Source organism: Podarcis filfolensis (assembly GCF_964270895.1).
Source record: "Podarcis filfolensis genome assembly, chromosome: 15".
NCBI lineage: Eukaryota > Metazoa > Chordata > Lepidosauria > Squamata > Lacertidae > Podarcis > Podarcis filfolensis.
The window spans coordinates 32,969,501-32,989,388 of NC_139618.1; the positions used below are offsets into that span (position 1 = coordinate 32,969,501).

The 19,888-nt window shown below is 46.6% G+C and overlaps 1 protein-coding gene across 12 annotated transcripts in view; it reads left to right on the forward strand.

Moving 5' to 3' along the window:
* ROBO3 (roundabout guidance receptor 3) overlaps positions 1-19,888 on the forward strand; it is a 328,455-nt gene that overhangs the window by 283,148 nt on the left and 25,419 nt on the right. For all 12 annotated transcript variants that reach the window (XM_083588317.1, XM_083588321.1, XM_083588322.1 and 9 more), the window contains exons 9-11: positions 6,121-6,326; positions 16,598-16,679; positions 18,769-18,937. In XM_083588317.1, the coding sequence (XP_083444443.1) occupies positions 6,121-6,326; positions 16,598-16,679; positions 18,769-18,937 (457 nt within the window). The remainder of the gene's footprint in view (positions 1-6,120; positions 6,327-16,597; positions 16,680-18,768; positions 18,938-19,888) is intronic.

Below are 19,888 nucleotides of genomic sequence, written 5' to 3' on the forward strand. Positions count from 1 at the left end.
GCTCCCATCATCCTTGATCCTTTGTCATGTTGGGTGGGACTGATGGGAGTGGCAGTCCCAACACCATCCAGAGGGCGCCAAGATGACTACCCTTGATCTATGGTCAGGCAAACAGCGTTGTATTCGGCGGTAGCCCTATTTAGAGTAGACCCACTGAAATCAATGGATACAACTAACTTAGCTTCATTAATTTCAGTGAGTCCACTCTAAGTAGAATTTAGTTGAAAACATGGAGAGGGGAGAAGGCAGGAGTGGGCCCACTAGCCTTGCTGTAAGCTCCATATGTTCCACCAGACCTCCAAACAATGGGTTGTGTCCAGTGCTGGTCCTGCTCAGAGCACGTGCATTGAAATCAATAGGCATGGCTAACTTTGGCCCATTAATTTCAGTGGGTCTACTCTGTGTAGAAGTTAGTTGAAGATGACCCCAGACTCTTCAAGAAGCCAAGTCTCCAACCACATGGAGTGAAGCATCACATATACAAGCTGTATGTACACGCCTGGGCTTAGTTCAGAGGTTCAGTGGAACACATGGAAGTTAGGGGCAAGCCCAGTGGACATGATTCTGCTCTGGCCCTGTGCATTCATTGAAAACAGATTGTTCAGGGCTGAGCAGGCCTAATAAGACTGTTAGCTGACATACACTATTTCAAGGTGGATGAAGTTTTAGGGGAGGGGTAGCACCTCTGGTGGGGGGGGACTATCTTTCTTGGGTAGTTTGTCCACCTTTAGCCCCCACCTGCACTCAGCCCTCACCTGTGGCTCCTAGAAGCTGTCAGCATGTGACAGTGGCCACACCCTGAGAATGGCTTTGACTGGTTGGCTAAACCAGGAGAAGACAGCTAATGGGTCTCAAACCCTCAGTGAGTTAGGGACTTTCCCTGCATGCAAAGACAGGTTCTGGCAGATTGAGAGGATGAGACCAATAGTGAGTCCAATGGTCAAGAAGGTGGTTTTTGCACATACTGTAGAGGGAATTGAGAGGCAGGTGGGGCTCATCAACCTGGGAAGGTAGCCCATCTAGAAAAAGGAAAAATCTGATCCTAAACCTTTGCTGCCTTCTGTGATATCTTTGGGAGAAGAAAAGGCTACACGAATCCGGAGTGGAGTCCGTAAGATGGTTGGATGGCGTCTTGTGTGCCTTCTTCTGGCAACTCCTGCAGCCAAGCTGGTGCCAACTGTATTGCTCTGCTTTCCTTTGGACCACATTTGTGAGGCCAAGAGGAGGGTCTTGTCATCCAGGCAGCCCAGGAGCTCCATAAACGCTGCCCAGGCTTGTGCCCTCGGTAGGTCACTTTGGTGCTACTAATGCAGTGGTTTGAGTTCACTCCTGGAGGCACATTCCATTGTCTCTCAAGACAGATGGATGTCAACAGCTACTTAAAGGGTTGGTTTGTGGCGTGGCTGTCAGTAAAGCTTCTGTGCAGACCTCTGGAGTTGACAGATAGCTGATGGTGCACCAAGAAGGCCTCCCTAAGGCCCAAGCTACCCATTACAACTACAGTGTAGTTGACGGCTGCATGATATTAGTAACATGAAAAAGTGGCAATCACCCCAAGGTTGCCTTAGATTAGTTACACCATTTGTCCAGTTTGTCAGCTTAGACTTGTCTTTCTGAGTTCTTGAGCAAAGCTCTTACCCATTGCCTGCTAGCTAAGATCCATTTAACTAGATATTCTGTGGACTGACCCTGTGACCTTATGTTTGCAGTACATGTGCTCTGCCACTTAGCTATGGGTACACAAATGCGCAGTCACAGAGAGCATATTGTAGGTTCCTCAGACAGAAGTGCCTTTGCCACAGGATAGATTGATGGCCACAAGATGCAATGATGGCGGACAGCTTTAGGCAAATTCGTGGAGGATGAATCAATAGCTTATTCGTGGTTATGTAGATCCTTGTGCTCAAAGACAACAAGCCACTGAAGACCAGTTGCTGAGAGCAGCAGCAGGAGAGGACTTTGCCTTCATGCCTTGCTTTTATGAGTTTAGCAGAGCCGTCTGGCTGAATGTTGTGAGAAGGCAGGTTCTGGGCTAGACGGAACTTGGGTTTGAGTCGTACATTCTTATGGAATGTCAAGATTCAAACCCACAGCCCTAGAGACACAGACACAGTGAGAGTGCAAAACCTAATGAGCAGACCTTGCTTTCTAGGATGCTGCTACAGTGGAGATGCTTGGCTGCCAAAAGAAGTCCATGGCTACGGCCTGCACCAAAAAAATCACGCATCCAGTGTTTCCTGGGGCTGCAATGGTGCAAAAATGTGGTTACAAAGCACACGGATTCACACGGATCCTCAGGATTTTTGCATTGGGTCACCCCAAATTCACCATCAGATCACATAGCATGTCCATGGCTACAGCCTGCACCCAAAAAATCACGCACCCACTCTTGCGTGGGGCCGCAATGGCGCAAAAACATGGTTACAAAGCACGGATCCACATGGATTCTCAGGATTTTTGCATTGGGCTACCCGAAACTCACCGTCAGATCACATGTCTGTGGCCACAGCATGAACCACAAAAATCGTATATCCACTGTTTCATTCAGAATATTTTTTTTCTTGTTTCCTCCTCTAAAAACTAGGTGTGTCTTATGGTCATGTGCGTCTTATGGAGCAAAAAATACAGTAATTTTCAGTGCTCTTTCTTCAGTTGGTAAGGTGCTTTGTTTATTGCAAGGCTCATAGCAAAATCAAGGCAGAGGCTGAGAGCCAATTTCTTAAAGATCTTTGTATCCAAAATCAAATAGAACTTGGTTCCCAATAAGCAGGAACCAATGAAAGGCTGTTTCCCCCGCAAAGCTGATGGATGATCACAACATATTAGGTAAGCAGAAATCAACAGGGGAGTGGATATGATGAGTTCATGAATGATGGCCCCATTAAATTACCAGGGGGGAGTGGGCAAAACCTACCAATGCAGTCCCTACCCATGACATCTTCAGCATCTCCAGCCTGTACATTATGTGTGGACAACTGAAGAGGACAAGTCTGTCTTGCAGGCTTCCATGCAGCCTGGAAACCCAATCCGGCAAGCAACACACAAATAAGGGGGGGGTAGAGCTTAAGAAACGCTCTGATCCTCCACTGACGGGTGCAGTATATGAATAAAGATGACAGAAGCTTTAAGGCAAGTTTCGCTCTTTTGCTTGATCTGCTTTTAGGAAAGCACACCACCTAATCAAGTAGCGAAGTATGTAAAGCATATTTACATAACTACAATCCAGAGCAAAATGAATTTCCTTTTTTTATGCAAAATGCACAATGCGATTCTTGCAAATTAGTGGAAACGCTTCCCAACATCTCTTCCTTTTTGTTCCTTAATTTTGTGTGCCGAGTCTTGCCAGGCAAATTCCTCTAGTGTAAACAACGCAGCAGGCAGAAGTATTTAATAACAGCCAAATTGATTTCTCATTACTAGGTTACTTCTTAGCGTTTTGTATCACTGCGCCGATACGGATTTCTCTTATTGTGTTAAATAATAGGCAAGTCCATAGGAAATGATTTATGGTCTTCCCCCAGGTTAATTCCACATGGGCACCTTGTCTCTGAATAAGAAATCTCTTAACGTGTTTCCTCTCTCATAACAAGCAATTTCTGTGTAAAACGTAGCCTAGTAATGGCTTCACTTTGTTTGTGATGACAGATAGGCAGAAGAGAGATGGGAAAGGAAAGCAAGAATTATGCTTTTCAAAGTGCAAGCAAAGACAAGGCTGTTTTCCTGCAGAGTTAAGCCTCTGGAACTGTGTGTCGTTGTGTGTATTTGAGGAGGGGTCCACTGTTGATTCCCTCCCAGACATTTTTTTGTAGTTCTGCAAATCTTGAGGTCCCCCCCAGCCTGCTAATACCTCCCTCTCATGCATGGGTGAATCCATTTCAGCTACATAAGGAGTGGCACTCACAGTGTGAACATTGGAATTAGAGGGATTGATATAAGATGCCTGGAGCAAACACTGGGAAGGATGCTGCCTTCATGTTTGGCATGCAAGAATCCAGCTCCTCAACACTGTGGAAAACACAAGGCTGAACCAGCTAGACTTGCTGCCTCTTATTATTTCCTAGTCTGCTTTTGGGGAGAGGGAATCTTCTGTGTATTCCCTCTATTAGCTGTGAGAGGAAAGTTTGCACACATAATTTAGTAACTCGCCAATTCCTTTCCTGTGTCTTCAGAGCAGGTAGGTGATAGCTCAGATTAAAGGTTTGCATTGACACATTTACTGCTGCCTGTCATTCCCAGGCAGTACATCTCCAGGTAATCAATTAATACTTGCCTTTAATTGACTATTTAATTACACGTTACTAAACAAGCTGATGGATATGAATCCCATCACCTGTAACTTTGGTGGCGGCAAAGGAGCAAATTGCAATCTGTCACATAAAAGGCTTATAAGATGCTGCAAAGATCACTTCCCTTCTGTGGTGGTGGGGGACTGGGGGAGAAGAACAGAAGTACAGAAATGTCACAGCCCAGCGGAAATGAGAGCAGCCCATCACATGAAAGGAAAAATGCTACAAGTAATAGGAAGGTACACCACAGTATAATACAGGGGTTAAGTACTTAATTTGTTCTGGAGGTCCATTCTTAACCTGAAACTATTCTTAACCTGAAGCACCACTTTAGCTAATGGGGCTCCTGCTGCTGCTGTGCCGCTGGAGCACGATTTCTGTTCTCATCCTGAAGCAAAGTTCTTAACCCTTTATTTCTGGGTTAGCAGAGTCTGTAACCTGAAGCGTATGTAACCCGAGGTACCACTGTACTATTGGTAGGGCCAACCAAGAGGAACAGCAAAGGCTGTAAAGCTGATCAGCAATCAAACAAATTGTCCCACTTTGTTCATTTACAGCAGGGGTCAGCAAACTTTTTCAGCAGTCCCTCAGTCCATTGTCCCTCAGACCTTGTGGGGGGCCGGACTATATTTTTTGGGGGGGAATGAATGAATTCCTATGCCCCACAAATAACCCAGAGAGGCATTTTAAATAAAAGGACACATTCTACTCATGTAAAAACACGCTGATTCCCAGACCAACCGCAGGCCAGATTTAGAAGGCGATTGGGCCAGATCCGGCCCCTGGGCCTTAATTTGCCTACCCATGATTTACAGGCATTTGTACCCTGCCTTTTAGCCCAAAAGGCTGTCAGGGTGGCTTACGAAAGTTCAGTTCTAAGATGGTCCTTGCCCTCAGGCTCAATCTGAAGCACAAAAGTGTGTTTTTGTACACAATGGAGAAGCATGGATTTTATCTGCACAAGATGATTTGCAGTTGATTTAATCTTCAATGGCATTTTTGTATTCCCAACGTGATGCAGTGGTTCATGCTGGGAAGTACCTTAGTTCAGTGGGAGAGCATCTCCTTTGCGTGCAAAAGATCCCAGGTTTAGTCCCCAAATAGGACTGGGAATGTCCCAGACTGAAGCCCTGGGAAGCCGCTTCAAATCAGTAGATGATACTGAACTGGATGGACCAATGGTCAGGTCCAGTATAAAGCAGCTTCCTTTCTTCCTATGTTAGAGTGCCCAACTAGAACTGGGTTCAAATTCCTCCTTGGTCATGAAATTTACTTGGTGACTTGTACCATTCTCAGGCTAACCTACCTTGCAGGGTTATTTTGATGACCAAGGGGGGCAAGATTAGGAACAGAAGAAGGTCCTTGCTGGATCAGACCCAAGCACCTCCTTAGACCAGCATCTCTTTCCCCCACAACAGCCAATCAGATTTTTTTAGGAAGCCTACAAATGGTACTTGAGGACAGTAGTCCTGTTCCTTTGTGGATCGCTAGCAACTGGTATTCAGAGACATGTTGCCTTTATTGTATGTGTATGCATGTCATCCTGAGCATGGGATTAAAAATAATTAAGAATCACTATTTAATTAATAAAGAATAACAACCTAGGTAAGTACCTTAACACAGCATCCATATGCAAGCTGCCAGGTTCAGAATTCTTGCCTTCGTGATCTTGCTGTCTTTCACCCTCTCATTTCCCTCTCCTCAAATCCCAAGGTAACTTCTATTGGAAATGTCTGCCTGCTGTAAACTTTTTCACCTGGGCTGCAGCTGAGATAAATGCATTAAATTTCATACGTGCCCTGCTGTTTTTGTTTTGCCTTGCCTTGCCTAATAGTGACCTCGGACCGTATTCCGCCTATTATTCGCCGAGGACCAACCAATCAAACACTTGCCATAGACTCTACTGCACAGCTGCAGTGCCATGTGACCGGGAACCCCCTTCCCAGCATCCAGTGGTTGAAAGATGGACAGCGGATCGTGGGCAGCGACCCTAGAGTGATCCTATTGGACAATGGAACTCTACAGATTATGAACCTACAGGTATGTTTCTTGCTTCTCTCCACCTTAGCAGCAGACACAAGTTTCTGTTTCTTGTAGCAGCAGAACTGTTTTATTTTAGTATCCCTGCAATGCTCATAAAATTGACAAATTGGAAAGAACATGCATCCATGTTCTTGGCATTTCTTATTGTTGGACTTAAGAACATAAGAAAAGCCCTGCTGGATCTAGACCAGTGGTGGCCAAACTTGGCCCTCCAGCTGTTTGGGGACTACAGTTCCCATCATCCCTGATGACTGGTCCTGTTAGCTAGGGATGATGGGAGTTGTAGTCCTACTGTAGATAGGAGTAGAACCATGTACAAATGTGCATAGCCTGGGAGGTGATATCAGTTGGCTCACAGGTACATATATTGGGATGACATCCGCTGATTGACAAGTGGTTGACTCTATCCCCCTTTTCTGATGCAGTTAGTTATCATTCCTCCCAGCAGATGCAATTTGCATCTTTAAATACATCGGTGCATTTAGCATCACATCCAGTTATGCCCATAGGATGGTACATCAGTGGTATATGGCCTGCGTGGCAATATCTGTGATGGCAGGAGGATTCACGTGCCCATCTTTTATATGATAAAATCAACACGAGTTCTCTCCCTCGTACCCAGTGGCCTTGAGTTCATTTGAACCAACCTTGTGAATGCTCTGATGTGTGTCCAGATCATGGCTTGCTACTTCACGGTGAATTCTGTCCCTCCAGCAAACAAGCATCCAGCAAGCGAATGAATTCCACAGTGTAGTTAGGGGATGAATTGCTTGCTTTCATAATCATGGTAAATTGCTAAGTAATGAAATTACTTGATAAAAAAAAGGGAAGCCTGTAATTGCCTGATTCAAAACTGTATAGGAATTGTTGAACCCTCCTGAATGCTGGCTCAGAGAATGGACTCATAAGCTTCTGTGTGCTTATTAAGACATTAATGTTGTTAACAGGCAGTAAGCAATTGCTTTGTTTTACTGGCTAAAAAACAGCTGAATGCAATTTTCTTGCTCTTAACAAAGTGAATATCAATAAACAAAGAGCCAAGCCAGCCAAATCAGTCCCTTTGCGACACAGCTGAGTCTGAAAACACACTTTGCAGCAAATTCCATTATGGGCAAAGTTATACATAACTTGTCGCTGGGAGCTCGATCATAATTAACCCTCTTTAACTGAACCTCTCGCAGCCACAATTCTCTTTAATTGTCAGCTCCTCTGCTGAAGACTCTTCCGTCTTCTTCCAAAGACTCAGAACTCTGTAAATGTCTCATTGTGGTCACATTTAAAAATAAACCGACCGTTCCATTAGCGACGTTCAAGGTCAACTCGCAGAGTATTGCCGAGTATCTCCCAGACATAAGCTGCACAGCATTTGTGGGGAGATTTCTCACATTCTGAGTTAACATTTGCGATGTGTGTGGTCTCCTATCCCAACTCAGGGTCAGGAAACTGGTGTGGTGGTGATATCTGTTCTCAATTCAGCATGCTGGTTTTGATCTTCAAAGCCCTTCTTGGCCTGGGCCCCTTGGTATTTGAAGGATGACCTCTTTCCATAGTTACCTACCTGAGCCATGGCACCTGCCCTCTCAAAGTTGATTCCCTACCACGAGCCCCAGTCAAAATATCTAGAGAGCATCAGATCAGGGAAGATGGCTTGAGATCATGAACGGAGACCCTTCTCCAAGTGATGTATCCAACTGAGATACAGTGGAGAGAAAGGGTGTCTTCAGCAGTGTCTCTCTCTACAGCCTTACTTATTGCATTTATACCCCAGCTTTATCTCCAAGAAACTCAAGGTGACATACATGGTTCTCTCCTTGAGAGCCAGTGTGGTGTAGTGGTTAAGAGTGGTAGTCTCGTAATCTGGGGAACTGGGTTCGCGTCTCTGCTCCTCCACATGCAGCTGCTGGGTGACCTTGGGCCAGTCACACTTCTTTGAAGTCTCTCAGCCCCACTCACCTCACAGAGTGTTTGTTGTGGGGGAGGAAGGGAAAGGAGAATGTTAGCCGCTTTGAGACTCCTGAAGGGGAGTGAAAGGCGGAATATCAAATCCAAACTCTTTTTCTTCTTCTTCCTCATTTAATCCCCACAACAATCCAGTGAGGTTAGGCTGTGAGGCAGTGACTGGCCCAAGGTCGCACAGTCAACTTCATGGCCAAGTGGGGATTCGAACCCTAGTCTCCCAGGTCCTACTCCTGCCTGCTAACTACTACACCACCACACTAACTCTCTTTTCTTTTGTGGAATGTGCTCCTCAGAGAAGTGTACCCGGCACCCATCTTTTGTATTTTTAGTGCCAGGAAAATCCCTTTTGTATTTTGCCAGGTCTTTTCAGCTTGATGCTACGCTGCGGCTTTCAGCACAATTGTTCAGCTCCGTGACTTTATTGTAACTGATCATCCCTGGAATCTTTTCATCTCTTGATCTCTCTTTTAAAGCGGTTTGTTTTGATTTTATGGTTCTTCTTTGATGCTGCTTCATTTGTCTCGTGGTCACTGCAGATTTTAATTTGTCTTGCTTTGTACTCCTGTTATTTGGTGGCTGATGAATTGAATGGATGGTTGTACATATACAGTAAGGAAATTCTTAAGCAATTGGATTTTGATTTGTAAATGGCTTAAGTGCCACCTTGGTGTTAAACCTGGGAGAGGGCCTTTTTGGTGGCTGCTCCCAGACTGTAGAGGTCCTTTTGTAGAGAAGATAGATTGGCTTATTTCTTGTTGTCCTTCCATCAGCAGGTGAAGACTTTCTTGTTCCAAGAGGCTTTTGGGAACTCACTGCTTTTAATGAAAGGGCTGGTACTGTGATGTTTTTATTGTAATGACCTTATGTGACATTATATATACCCTACTAAACATTCTACTAATGTTTAATTAACAATGTTTAATTGTTCCTAAATGATTGCTTTTTAATATGTCTTAGCTGTTTCTATCTTAGCTGTAAGCCGTTTTGAGTCCCTGTCAGGCTAAAAGGTGGTATGTAAATAAAATAATAATAATAATAATAATAATAATAATAATAATAATAATAATAATAATATATCAGAAGCAGCAGCAATACATTCCTCCACATTGGTCTGCCCATGCACTGAAGATTGTTGTCCGAAGCCCTCCTCCAGGTGCACCCAGTTAGGGCAGGCTTTAAGGGTTGGCATTGTGGGGCACCAGCCCAAGCCCATAGCCCTACAGGGGTCCCAATCCCACTCTCCGGAGACTCCTGCTGCACAGCCTCTTGTGTTCATCTGCCATTGCCAAGCATGCAAGCAGTGATGAGAGTTAAGGAGATACAGCAGTATTATCCACCTTGTATGAGTTCTTCTTCTGGGTGGTTGCATGGATTGGGCCCAGAAGGAAAGGGTCAGCAAAAGTGCCTTGGAGAGGGGCCCGCAGATGGCATCTTGACCTCCCCCCCAAAAAAATATAAACCCACCTGGAGCCAGCATGGCCCTCACCAGCTGAAGCAAGGCAGCCCAGCAAATAGCAGGATGTTCAACCATAGGTTGATAGGATGCTTTTTAGTTTTGCAAGGTGGGGATTGTGATACAGCAACAGCCCTCTGGAAACATCTGGAGCATCGGGCTCCAGAAGAGGCACATCCTAATGGTCAGAAGGGCAAACTGTATCGCTCTGTGGCTCCAGTATTTACCTCTATGCGCAGAGGGACCTGGTGGGACACATCCCATGCATTTTGATGCATTACAGTCATGCGTAGTTTTACAGCTCCAATTCCCCACGGGTTCAACCAACACCACGTCGCCTGACATCTTCACATAATCTCCCCTGCTACAAGCTTATTTATGTATATTTGCAATATAGCAGGGTAGGGGGTAGGGTAGGAGATGATGGGAAATGTGGTGCCTCTCATCCCAGTGGGAAATCCAAGTTGTAAACCATACCGTTACAATAAATGAATTGGAATGTGCATGAAGTAGCACCCCGTAATAGTTGGATAACCAAGGAGAAAGGCATTTTGTGCAAACATGGAGCCCTCAGAACCCCTCCTAGTGGTGCAGCAATAAAACTGCTAGCACATTTGCAAAGCTAAGCAGGGTCCAGTAGGGTTTCAAATTGGATGGGGAACCACGTTGCTGAGATTCCTGCATTGCAGAGGGTTGGACTAGATCAGGCTTCCTCAGCCTCGGCCCTCCAGATGTTTTGAGGCTACAGTTCCCAGCATCCCTGACCACTGGTCCTGCTAGCTAGGGATCATGGGAGTTGTAGGCCAAAAACATCTGGAGGGCTGAGGCTGAGGAAGCCTGAACTAGATTCTATTATTCTAAGGTAGGATTGGCCGAACATTTGCTTTCTCGCCATTAAGATGTCTCTCCAGAGACTTCCGGGGTGGCGCCTTCGGCAATGGCTGCCTCCCTCTGAACTGGAGGGACCAGCTCCGCGCAAAACGGGTCGGATCCATTGCGGCGAAGCGGGGACCCACTCAAAAATCACAGGCGGATGAAGCCTGTGACCATGGGACTCGGCGGGCACCATTAGCGCCCCCCCAACTCACTAAGGAACCCACCAACGGGCTCCGAAGTGAAGAGGGGGAAGCGGCGCGGTGCTGAGAGTCATCAGCTATTTCCGTGGAGTGAAGCCGCATTGCTGTTGCCAGAGAGCGCTGCCTTTTCCTGGAACAATTGGGACTTAACAACAACCCGTGAGTAGTACGGAAATTGGATCCTTTAAATATTTTTAAATTCGGCACTGATCGGGGAAGGTAAAACCAGGAAGTCTGCCTCCCCTTTCTGTAAATATTTTGAAGCAAAGAACCTCCAACTAAGGTCGTGGAGAACTCTACTTTTTATAAAAGATTTTAATTCTACCGATTGAAATTACAAGGAAACTTACTTGGAAGCAGGGGGACCTGCGGGAGAAGAACTAAATTTAAAAACCGATGTGCCACCCCCCCTGGACCCAGGAGTGGTCCGTGAGAGCCGGTTGAGGAGTAATTGAATAATTTGACAGCTGTCAAGTTAGCTGTCAAGATACAAAAAGAGGTTTTTGTCTCTGCTGCTTATATTGGCTACAATGTAAGTATTGGTTACATTTTTATGTTTTAAAAGAAGGAAGGACTGCTACAATTTAACGTATGGAACTTTTGGTTTTGTGCTGAAAGGAGTAGAAAGAAATTTAAATCCCCCTAGAGGGAGTTTTGGGACATTGCAAGAATGGCCGTGGGTAAAGAAATACAGTCTGAATTGAATAAGATGTCTCTCCAGAGCTCAGTACTATTGATAAATTGGGACACGGGTGGCGCTGTGGTCTAAAACCACTGAGCCTCTTGGGCTTGCCAATCAGAAGGTTGGCAGTTCAAATCCCTGCAACAGGGCGAGCTCCCGTTGCACTGTCCCAGCTCCTTCCAACCTAGCAGTTCGAAAGCACACCAGTGCAAGTAGATAAATAGGTACTGCTGCGGCAGGAAGGTAAATGGCGTTTCTGTGCGCTCTGGTTTCTGTCACAGTGTTCCGTTGTGCTAGAAGTGGTTTAGTCCTACTGGCCACATTACCTAGAAAGCTGTCTCTGGACAAACGCCGGCTCCCTTGGCCTGAAACCCTTGGCTCCCTTGGCCTGAGCTCCACAACCCCGTAGTCGCCTTTGACTGGACTTAACCGTCCAGTGGTCCTTTACCCTTTTATTTTTTTACTATAGATGAGGCAGTTAGGCAAGGTGCAAGTTTACCTTGATCTATTAGGATGCTTTGCGGTTGGGGACCCATCAAAAGCTAATTGCTGCAAATCTCCTATCCACAATGAGTTTTCGAAAGAGGCCACTATGAGAGTGAGGACTGACCTGTAGCTACTGATGGGGTAGGACCGAGCTGCTCTCCCATCACCACTATTGCTGCAATCTTCATGGATGGGGTTGTGGCAGGGTAATAATGAGGTTGTGACTGTGTGGACACACTGTTGGGAGCCTGGCCCTGTGCTCCTCTCCACCCGCCAAGGGCCGTGTCAGCCAGCCAGACTCCCCCCTGCGCGGGTGGGCAGGTGGCTCAGTGCTGCCCCTCTATCCTCCAGTGAGGATGGGGTTGCTGCGGCAGTGAGGGATGGGCTGTTGTAATCCCAGCCCAGCATGTGTGGGCCTGCCCTGGACACCAGCAGCCCATGCTACACCACTGCATTGAGCACAGTCATGCAGTTGACATCATTTCTGGTCTGGCCCTTGTTCCGCTGTCAGTAAAGCCCATGGCTCGTTCTTGGGAGGCTGAACACCACAAAGGAAGGCAAACTCCTTTGTTCTTCTTGTGCCCTTTGGGTAAAGGCTATAGTATCTGCTTTTCATGCAGAAGGTCCCAGGTTCAATCCCTAGGTAGGACTGGGAGAGAGCCCTGCTGAAATCCTGGAGAGTTGCTTCCTTGGTGCATAATTTGAACATAGCTCTGGGCTGTGAGGAGGCTCCTGACTCCGAAGAGCTCAGGTGGAGCTTTTGGGGGCAGTCTATAGCTCTCTCCCCTCCACCAAACAATCCCAAGGTGGGTGTGTCCAACTTGCCCTTTTGCTGCACCGGAGTCAGATCAGGCGATGGGGTAACGTGGAGGTTATTCATGAATTACTTATCAAAACACAGAGCTCACGCTAAACATTTGTTTAAAAATTGATGCTGGCAGTCAGCGGGGAGTGAAATATTTCACGTTAGTTTTGTGCCTTCATTGTGTCAGAGTCAGAAGGTTAATGCATCTGCCGGGTCCCAGCGCGCCTAATAGCATCGTTTTATAGCAGTTGTGGCTCTTTGCCCAGGAAAAAAATTAGAGCTGTCAGGTGGACTGGAGGACTAGCATGAGTTAATGGTCCCCCAGGACGGGCGGCCTCATCAGGCCACTCTGATTCATGGGGAAAAGTGGGGCAGCCGTCCCCAAGTTGCAGCTTCAGAGCCCACCTGGTGGGGACATTAAAGCGATCCCCTCTCTTCCCGCTCACTGCCCCATAGCAGTGGCAAGCTGCAAGCCATTCTCAACCTCCATTTCAGTGCCTTTGCTTTTCATTCTCCATGGGAGAACATGTGCTATGCGTGCAGAAGATTCTAGGATTGGTTCCTGGTACCAGCAATTCAAAAGATTAGGTAGCAAGAAATGGGGCAGCCCTCTGCCAGAGACCATGAAGCCTCTGCCAGAGACCTGCTGCCATTCAGAGTAGGTGATCCTGAGCTTGATAGACAAAGTCTCTATGTTATATTTGCACTCATCTGCCATCAGTTCAGTGTTAGAAACTCAGATATATAATCTAGGCGCCAAACAGCTCCTTAAACCAGGGTTACAGTCACCAAAACGGAATGCCTAGTTGCCATTTTGGGGCACGACGGTTCGAAAGTCGTATTTTTCAATAAGTATTTTTGGTTCCTACAATTCATTCTGATTATGCAGATAAACTATAATGGACAAAATTCTACAGGATGTGTTGCTAGTGTGTGAGAACAGTCAAGATCCAAGGATCCCCAGGCAAGCGTCTCCAGATGGTGGAAACATCAGATGCCATCCTGGCTCCTGGGCATCTTCACTTGGTCGCAAGTGGCCAATAGCCAGGTGCAAAATGTGCCTGGAAAATTTCAACCATTGCCTGATTGGTCAGCCCTGATTTGTAGTCTGTAATGATGTGGTGGTTTAAATCAGTTGTTTTGTCGCTTTTTAATTTTATAATTATTTTATTGTTCTGTGTTATGCACCGTATTGTGAACTGCCCTGGGATCTCCTTGCTGAAGGGCAGTTTAAAAGCTCAGTGCATACATACATACATACATACATACATACACGTGCATACATTTATTGGTATGTCACCTTCCCTCCAGCTGAGGCCGGTGTGCCTGCTGCAACCTCTCACAGGCAGTGACAGCCCAGCCACAGTTATTGAGGTCATAACAGGACTGGATTTCTCCAAAGGAGCAATTCTCAGAAACATCAATTAGTTCAAAATCCTGTGGCTAGACTGCCAGCCCTGGTATGCGGGTGGCACTATGGTCTAAAGCACTGAGCCTCTTGTGCTTGCCAATCAGAAGGTTGGCGGTTCAAATCCCCACAGTGGAGTGAGCTCCCGTTGCTCTGTCCCAGCTCCTGCCAATCTAGCAGTTCAAAAGCACACCAGTGCAAGTAGATAAATAGGTACCGCTGTGGCGGGAAGGTAAACGGTGTTTCCGTGCGCTCTGGTTTCTGTCACAGTGTTCCATTGTGCCAGAAGCAGTTTAGACATGCTGGCCACATGACCCAGAAAGCTGTCTGCAGACAAATGCCAGCTCCCTTGGCCTCAAAAGGAGATGAGCACCACATCCCATAGTCACCTTTAACTGGACTTAACCGTCTAGGGCTCCTTTTTTACCTTTTACATTTATCCCTGATTCTGAAGCACCTCCACTAGCTTCCAGTCTGTTTCCAAGCAGAATTGACCTGAGGGTGCCTGAGGGATCGCCTCCTCCCAGATGTGAAGGGCCGCAGCTCAGTGGCAAAGCATTTACTTTGTGCACAAAAGGTCCCAGGCTCAATTCCTAGCAGCTCCAAGTAGGGCTGAGAAAGGTCTTTGCCTGAAAGCCTGCCAGTCAGTGTAGACAATACTGAGCTATATGGACCAACAGTCTCACCCAGTAGAAGGGAGCTTCTTATATTCCTATTTACCCATGTGCTAAGATGAGGCAAGGTTTACCTTGCCTGGGCTGGTTCACTCCCTTCATGGGCAGACATGTTTTCCGGCATCTGCACATGCACAAATGTGATTTCCGGCGCCACGGAAGCGAGTACTCGTGCCATGCCACACCAGTTTAGCGCAGCACGTGGGGACTTTCCAAGAGGGTGGCTCAGTTCGGGGGCAGCTTGTGGGCTAGTTAAATGACCCCTGTGGGCTGCTTGTGACCCATGGGCCTTAGGTTGCCAACCCCTGCATTAGAGGATCTTCTCCAAGTGCTCCTCATTTCTGAGGTTAGGTGAGTGGCTCTTAGTGAGATGGCCTTTTGGCCATGGGGCTCTGTCTGTGGCGGAGTTGGGGAACATGTGGCCCACAGATGTTGCTGGACCCCAATTCCCATTAGTCCCAGCCCCAGCTTCCATACTACTAATCTGGAGAATGCTCTGCCTATTCCTTCTGTCCTTTCAGCAATAGGCAAAGACCTTATTAGTTTAATTTTCCCAGGCCTTTTAAAATGTCATCCTGAACTTCTTCATTTTTTAAGTGCCGTTGTGTTTTTACCTGCATTTTATTAGCTCTGCCTTTTTAATGTATTTTTTTTTATTCTCGTTGTTTGAATTGGGTGGTGTTTTTTCTATCTTAAATGTTAGCTGCCCTGGAAATATTCATATTGGCAGGATACCCACTTTAAAAAAATAAATAAAGCAGCCTTTATCATTAACCGTCTATGTGGGAGGGAGGGATTATGAAAGATAACTACTATATGGCAGGTAGTTTTATTATCCCCATATTAAAGATTAGAGGGGTGAGGCCAGGGCAGCTCAGTGAATTTGCACCGGAGGAGCAATTAAAAATGGAGGACGTTCCAGCTCTTGGGCCTTCATGCACAGCCATACTTGGAATGCTGTGTGCAGCTCTGTTTACCGGACCTCAGAAGGGAAATTGTAGAGCTGGGGAAAGTGCAGAAAGGGGCAAGGCACATACATAAGTTATAGTATTCACAACCCAAATACAGTGGTACCTCGGGTTACATACGCTTCAGGTTACATACACTTCAGGTTACAGATTCTGCGAACCCAGAAATAGTACCTCGGGTTAAGAACTTTGCTTCAGGATGAGAACAGAAATCGTGCTCTGGCGGTGCAGCAGCAGGAGGAGGCCCCATTAGCTAAAGTGGTGCTTCAGGTTAAAAACAGTTTCAGGTTAAGAACGGACCTCCAGAACGAATTAAGTACTTAACCTGAGGTACCACTGTATGTGGGGGTGGCTTAAAAGCGAAGCACGTAAACAAATCCGTGGAGGTTATGACTGCTAGTTATGATGGCTATATACAGTGCTATTTTTCTAGAAAAAGGTGCCGAAACTCACCGTGACAGTAGTGGAAAGTGGCATGAAGATGAACATGAGTGCTGGGGTTTGTTGTATTGCAGTCTGCTTCCATTAAGTTCACACATCCTACTTCTCCTAGTACTCTGAGAAAATGCATAGGACTTCTTCTTAGGATGAAATGTGGATTCCCCTACCCCATGTCCCAACACAAAAACACAGAAGGAGATCTATACAATATCTACTGCCTGCAGACCAGAAGGTGAAACACTCCAGAACAGGAGCTATGGCTGCAGCGAGTTGTCAGTGGAAATGAATAACATCCTCCCTTTTCTGTATGTTCCAGGTTTCAGACTCGGGGTTGTACGTTTGCATCGCTACCAGTTCAACCGGCGAGACAAGATGGAGTGGGTTTCTGGCAGTGCAAGGTCAGTGATGTTGAGGGAAGGGCAGGAAGTGGACCCAAATGCATGAGGTTTACGTTATTGGACCTCTTCAGACATCCTCTAAATGCATTAACTGGGCACTCGGGGAGAGGCAGTGAAGATGAGCATGCATTGGTATCTATGGGGTGGGGGGCAGTGTCAAGGGGACAGTTGCCTCCCCACAGAAGAACCACAATCCCCAGTTTCCCAACTTTTATTTTAAAATAAGGAGTAAGCTTTTAGCACTTGTAGAGCCTGAGATTTGAGGCAAAAGGTACAGACACTTTTTATTAATAGTTTGAGAAAATAGCCTCCTCCCAACTTTCAGTGTTTTACTTTGCTCCTCCCCTTGGAAAAGTTGCTACAGGCACCTATGATGTACCCATCATTGTTCCCGTTGCCCTCCATGACTTGGAGGACAACTGATAGAAGCAGGGACCCTCTGTCCATTTCCCCAAGTCCGTGGGGCTGGACCTTGGAACTGTGATGAAAGCAACTCAGACTGGAAACCTATGTAAGAGCTGGAGGCTCCAACCCTTTCTGGCTGTCAGTCAGGCCCTGATTCTGCACGTGGTTTCCCCCTCCTCCCGAGTAGCTTCACATGCAGCTTGCTGGGCAATGCCTGGTTTCCATCTCCTCTCATCCTGTGGCTCTGGGGGAGATGTGGGGACATGTTGGAGAGCCAGCCCAGAGACCCAGCTGCTGGGGTGGCATCTCCAAGCCCTGGGACAGGAGATCTCAGGTTCATGGTCTTGGCAGGCCTGAATCCTGACACTCTCCTGAACTTGCAGAGTGTGCATCTCAGAGCCCTGGAGAGCCAGGGTTCTGAAATGCATGAAGAGCTTCCACGAGCCCAGGATGGTCCTTGCTTCACACAGTCACCCTCCAACTCAGGAAAGGCGACAAGAGTTCCCTTCCAGGCCTGCTGTGATTCTGATAATCCCACCATCAGTTAATGTTATTTGCATTTTTTGAAAAATAGACTTCACATTGAGTGCACAGATGCATTTAACATCACATCTAGTTTTGGCCCTTAGCTATGTCATGCTTTGAATTGTGTTTCTTCTGCAGTAGAAAGGGGTCAACTTCAGAGCATGCTTCACCATTCAGTATAAAATGCATTTTCTTTTAACCCTGGTTGGCTGTGTACCCACCACTTTCTACACTCCATGCAAGGATGAGTGGATTAATTTTTTGGCCCAGGCAGCTGTTGTGGGGTTTGGACTCACAAAGCCACAGTCATCTCTCCAGGCCTGCAATTGTAGGCTCACATGTGTCCCTGGAGCAGAGGACTTTGCCTGCCTCCTAGCACAGGAGCCCTGTCTGCATTCGCCTGTGGGAACAGCTCATTTAAAAACCAATAAACTGCCCTCTGATTTTAAGCCCAGCAAGCACATTCCTGCCTTGGAGAGCCATGCCAGGCTGTTAAATGTAAAACCACCTCAAGGAATAAATGTTGATGTGGAGATGTGATGATGAGCCAGGTTTCTCAGACCTCACAGAAGGTTTTTTAGAGGGGTGGTTTCCCTTGCACGCAAGGAGAGCTTCCATTTCTCCAAGGTTGGTTTTGGAAAACAAACACCCCAGTAAGAAAGCAAAGTCTCAATCCCACTACAAGCCCCCGGCGCCCAGTAATTTGGGAGCTGCTGCTTATTTACAGATGTGCTGGGAAAATAAAATATAGCCAACATTAGCAGTTCTTGAAGTGGCTGATTCTGCCTCCTAAATTAAGAGAAGGTTCTTTTCCCCAGGAAAGGTAGGGGCATGGACATTCCCTCGCCTTGCCCACAGCAGGTGGTTGTCTTGGCTTTACACAGGGGTTCCCGAAAAACCACATCAGTGCATTCTTAGGTCCTGTTAGAACACAGATAGTTTATATCTTAATTGTTCTGAGCATCCATTCTTGCTTTGTCACGGTAAAACACATTGATAGACCACAGGTTTTCTGGCTGACAACTATGCAAGCAAGCTGTGCAGGGCTGAATTCAGCTTGCCCCTTATATAAAGGCCCTGCTCAGGTGACCCGATCCCTGATCCTCCTTTTAGGGCTCTCTGCCATTCTCATTCTCTTCTTCCACATTTGCTTCTGCAGAGAACGGGGCTGACCTCCAGACTCAGCTTCCGGAGCCAAGCCTTCTCCCAGGTCCGCCCTCTGCACCTCTGGTCACGGACGTCACCAAAAACAGCGTTGCTTTGATCTGGAAGCCAAGCCCTGTGAGTGGGGGAGCCGCTATCAGTTCATACATAATCGAAGCATTCAGGTAACTCATGTTGTTACTCAAAAGTCATCCCACCTACCTGCCCTCACCTGCAGTGTCTTTGGGCACAAAATGGAGAGACAGTTTGAGGGTGGTAGAAAATGAGCAGCTTGTTACAGGGTTGGGGAGTCATTTTTAACCTGAGGGCCACATTCCCTCATTCCCAATCCTCTGAGGGCCAGCAGTAGGTGGGGCAAGGGCACATTCTCATCAGTGGGCAAGGGCACATTCTCTCTCTCTCTCTCTCTCTCTCTCTCACACACACACACACACAACACAATCATGTAAGCACATGGAGAGCTCCTCAAATGACTCATTTATTGGGTCTCATCCTGATTGCTTGCACAACATGTGCATAAATGTTAGACCTCATCCTGTATGTATTGAGCATGCAGATCAGCTATTGGGTAGGTGGTTGTCTTATTGCCCCTTCCCTGTTCTTCAGATTATCTGAGGAGCAGGGAGGGGAAGAATTTCATCTCCATCACAATGCTGAGCTGGACTCCCATGGCCGGCCCCACATTGCAATGGGTATGAAAACTACACCTTCCCACTCTTCAGGTCATTCCCCTCCCCAGCCAGGCATGTAGTGTAAAGCCAGCAGTTCCAACCTGCCTTTGTGCAAGCAGAAATGTTTCCATTTTTCTGCAGTTCAGCTTCTGCTAAATATTAAATTATTTGTCTTGTTGCCCTCTGTTCAATGTAATAAAATTATGTATGTAAATTGAATGTAACTAATGGTGTCATTATTGCCACACCATTCATTTCAATGTGAGGGAAACACGCTGCAATTTTTGTTCGGGGGGGGGGAGGATCTGTCATCAACAACAGCGAATACTTATTGATTATAGACATGTAAGGAATGTCCGGCATTGACAATTTCCTCTTCATTTTCTGTTTTCTCCAACATCTCTAACCCTGGTTTAGTTGATGGGCAGATCAATCCCATGCATT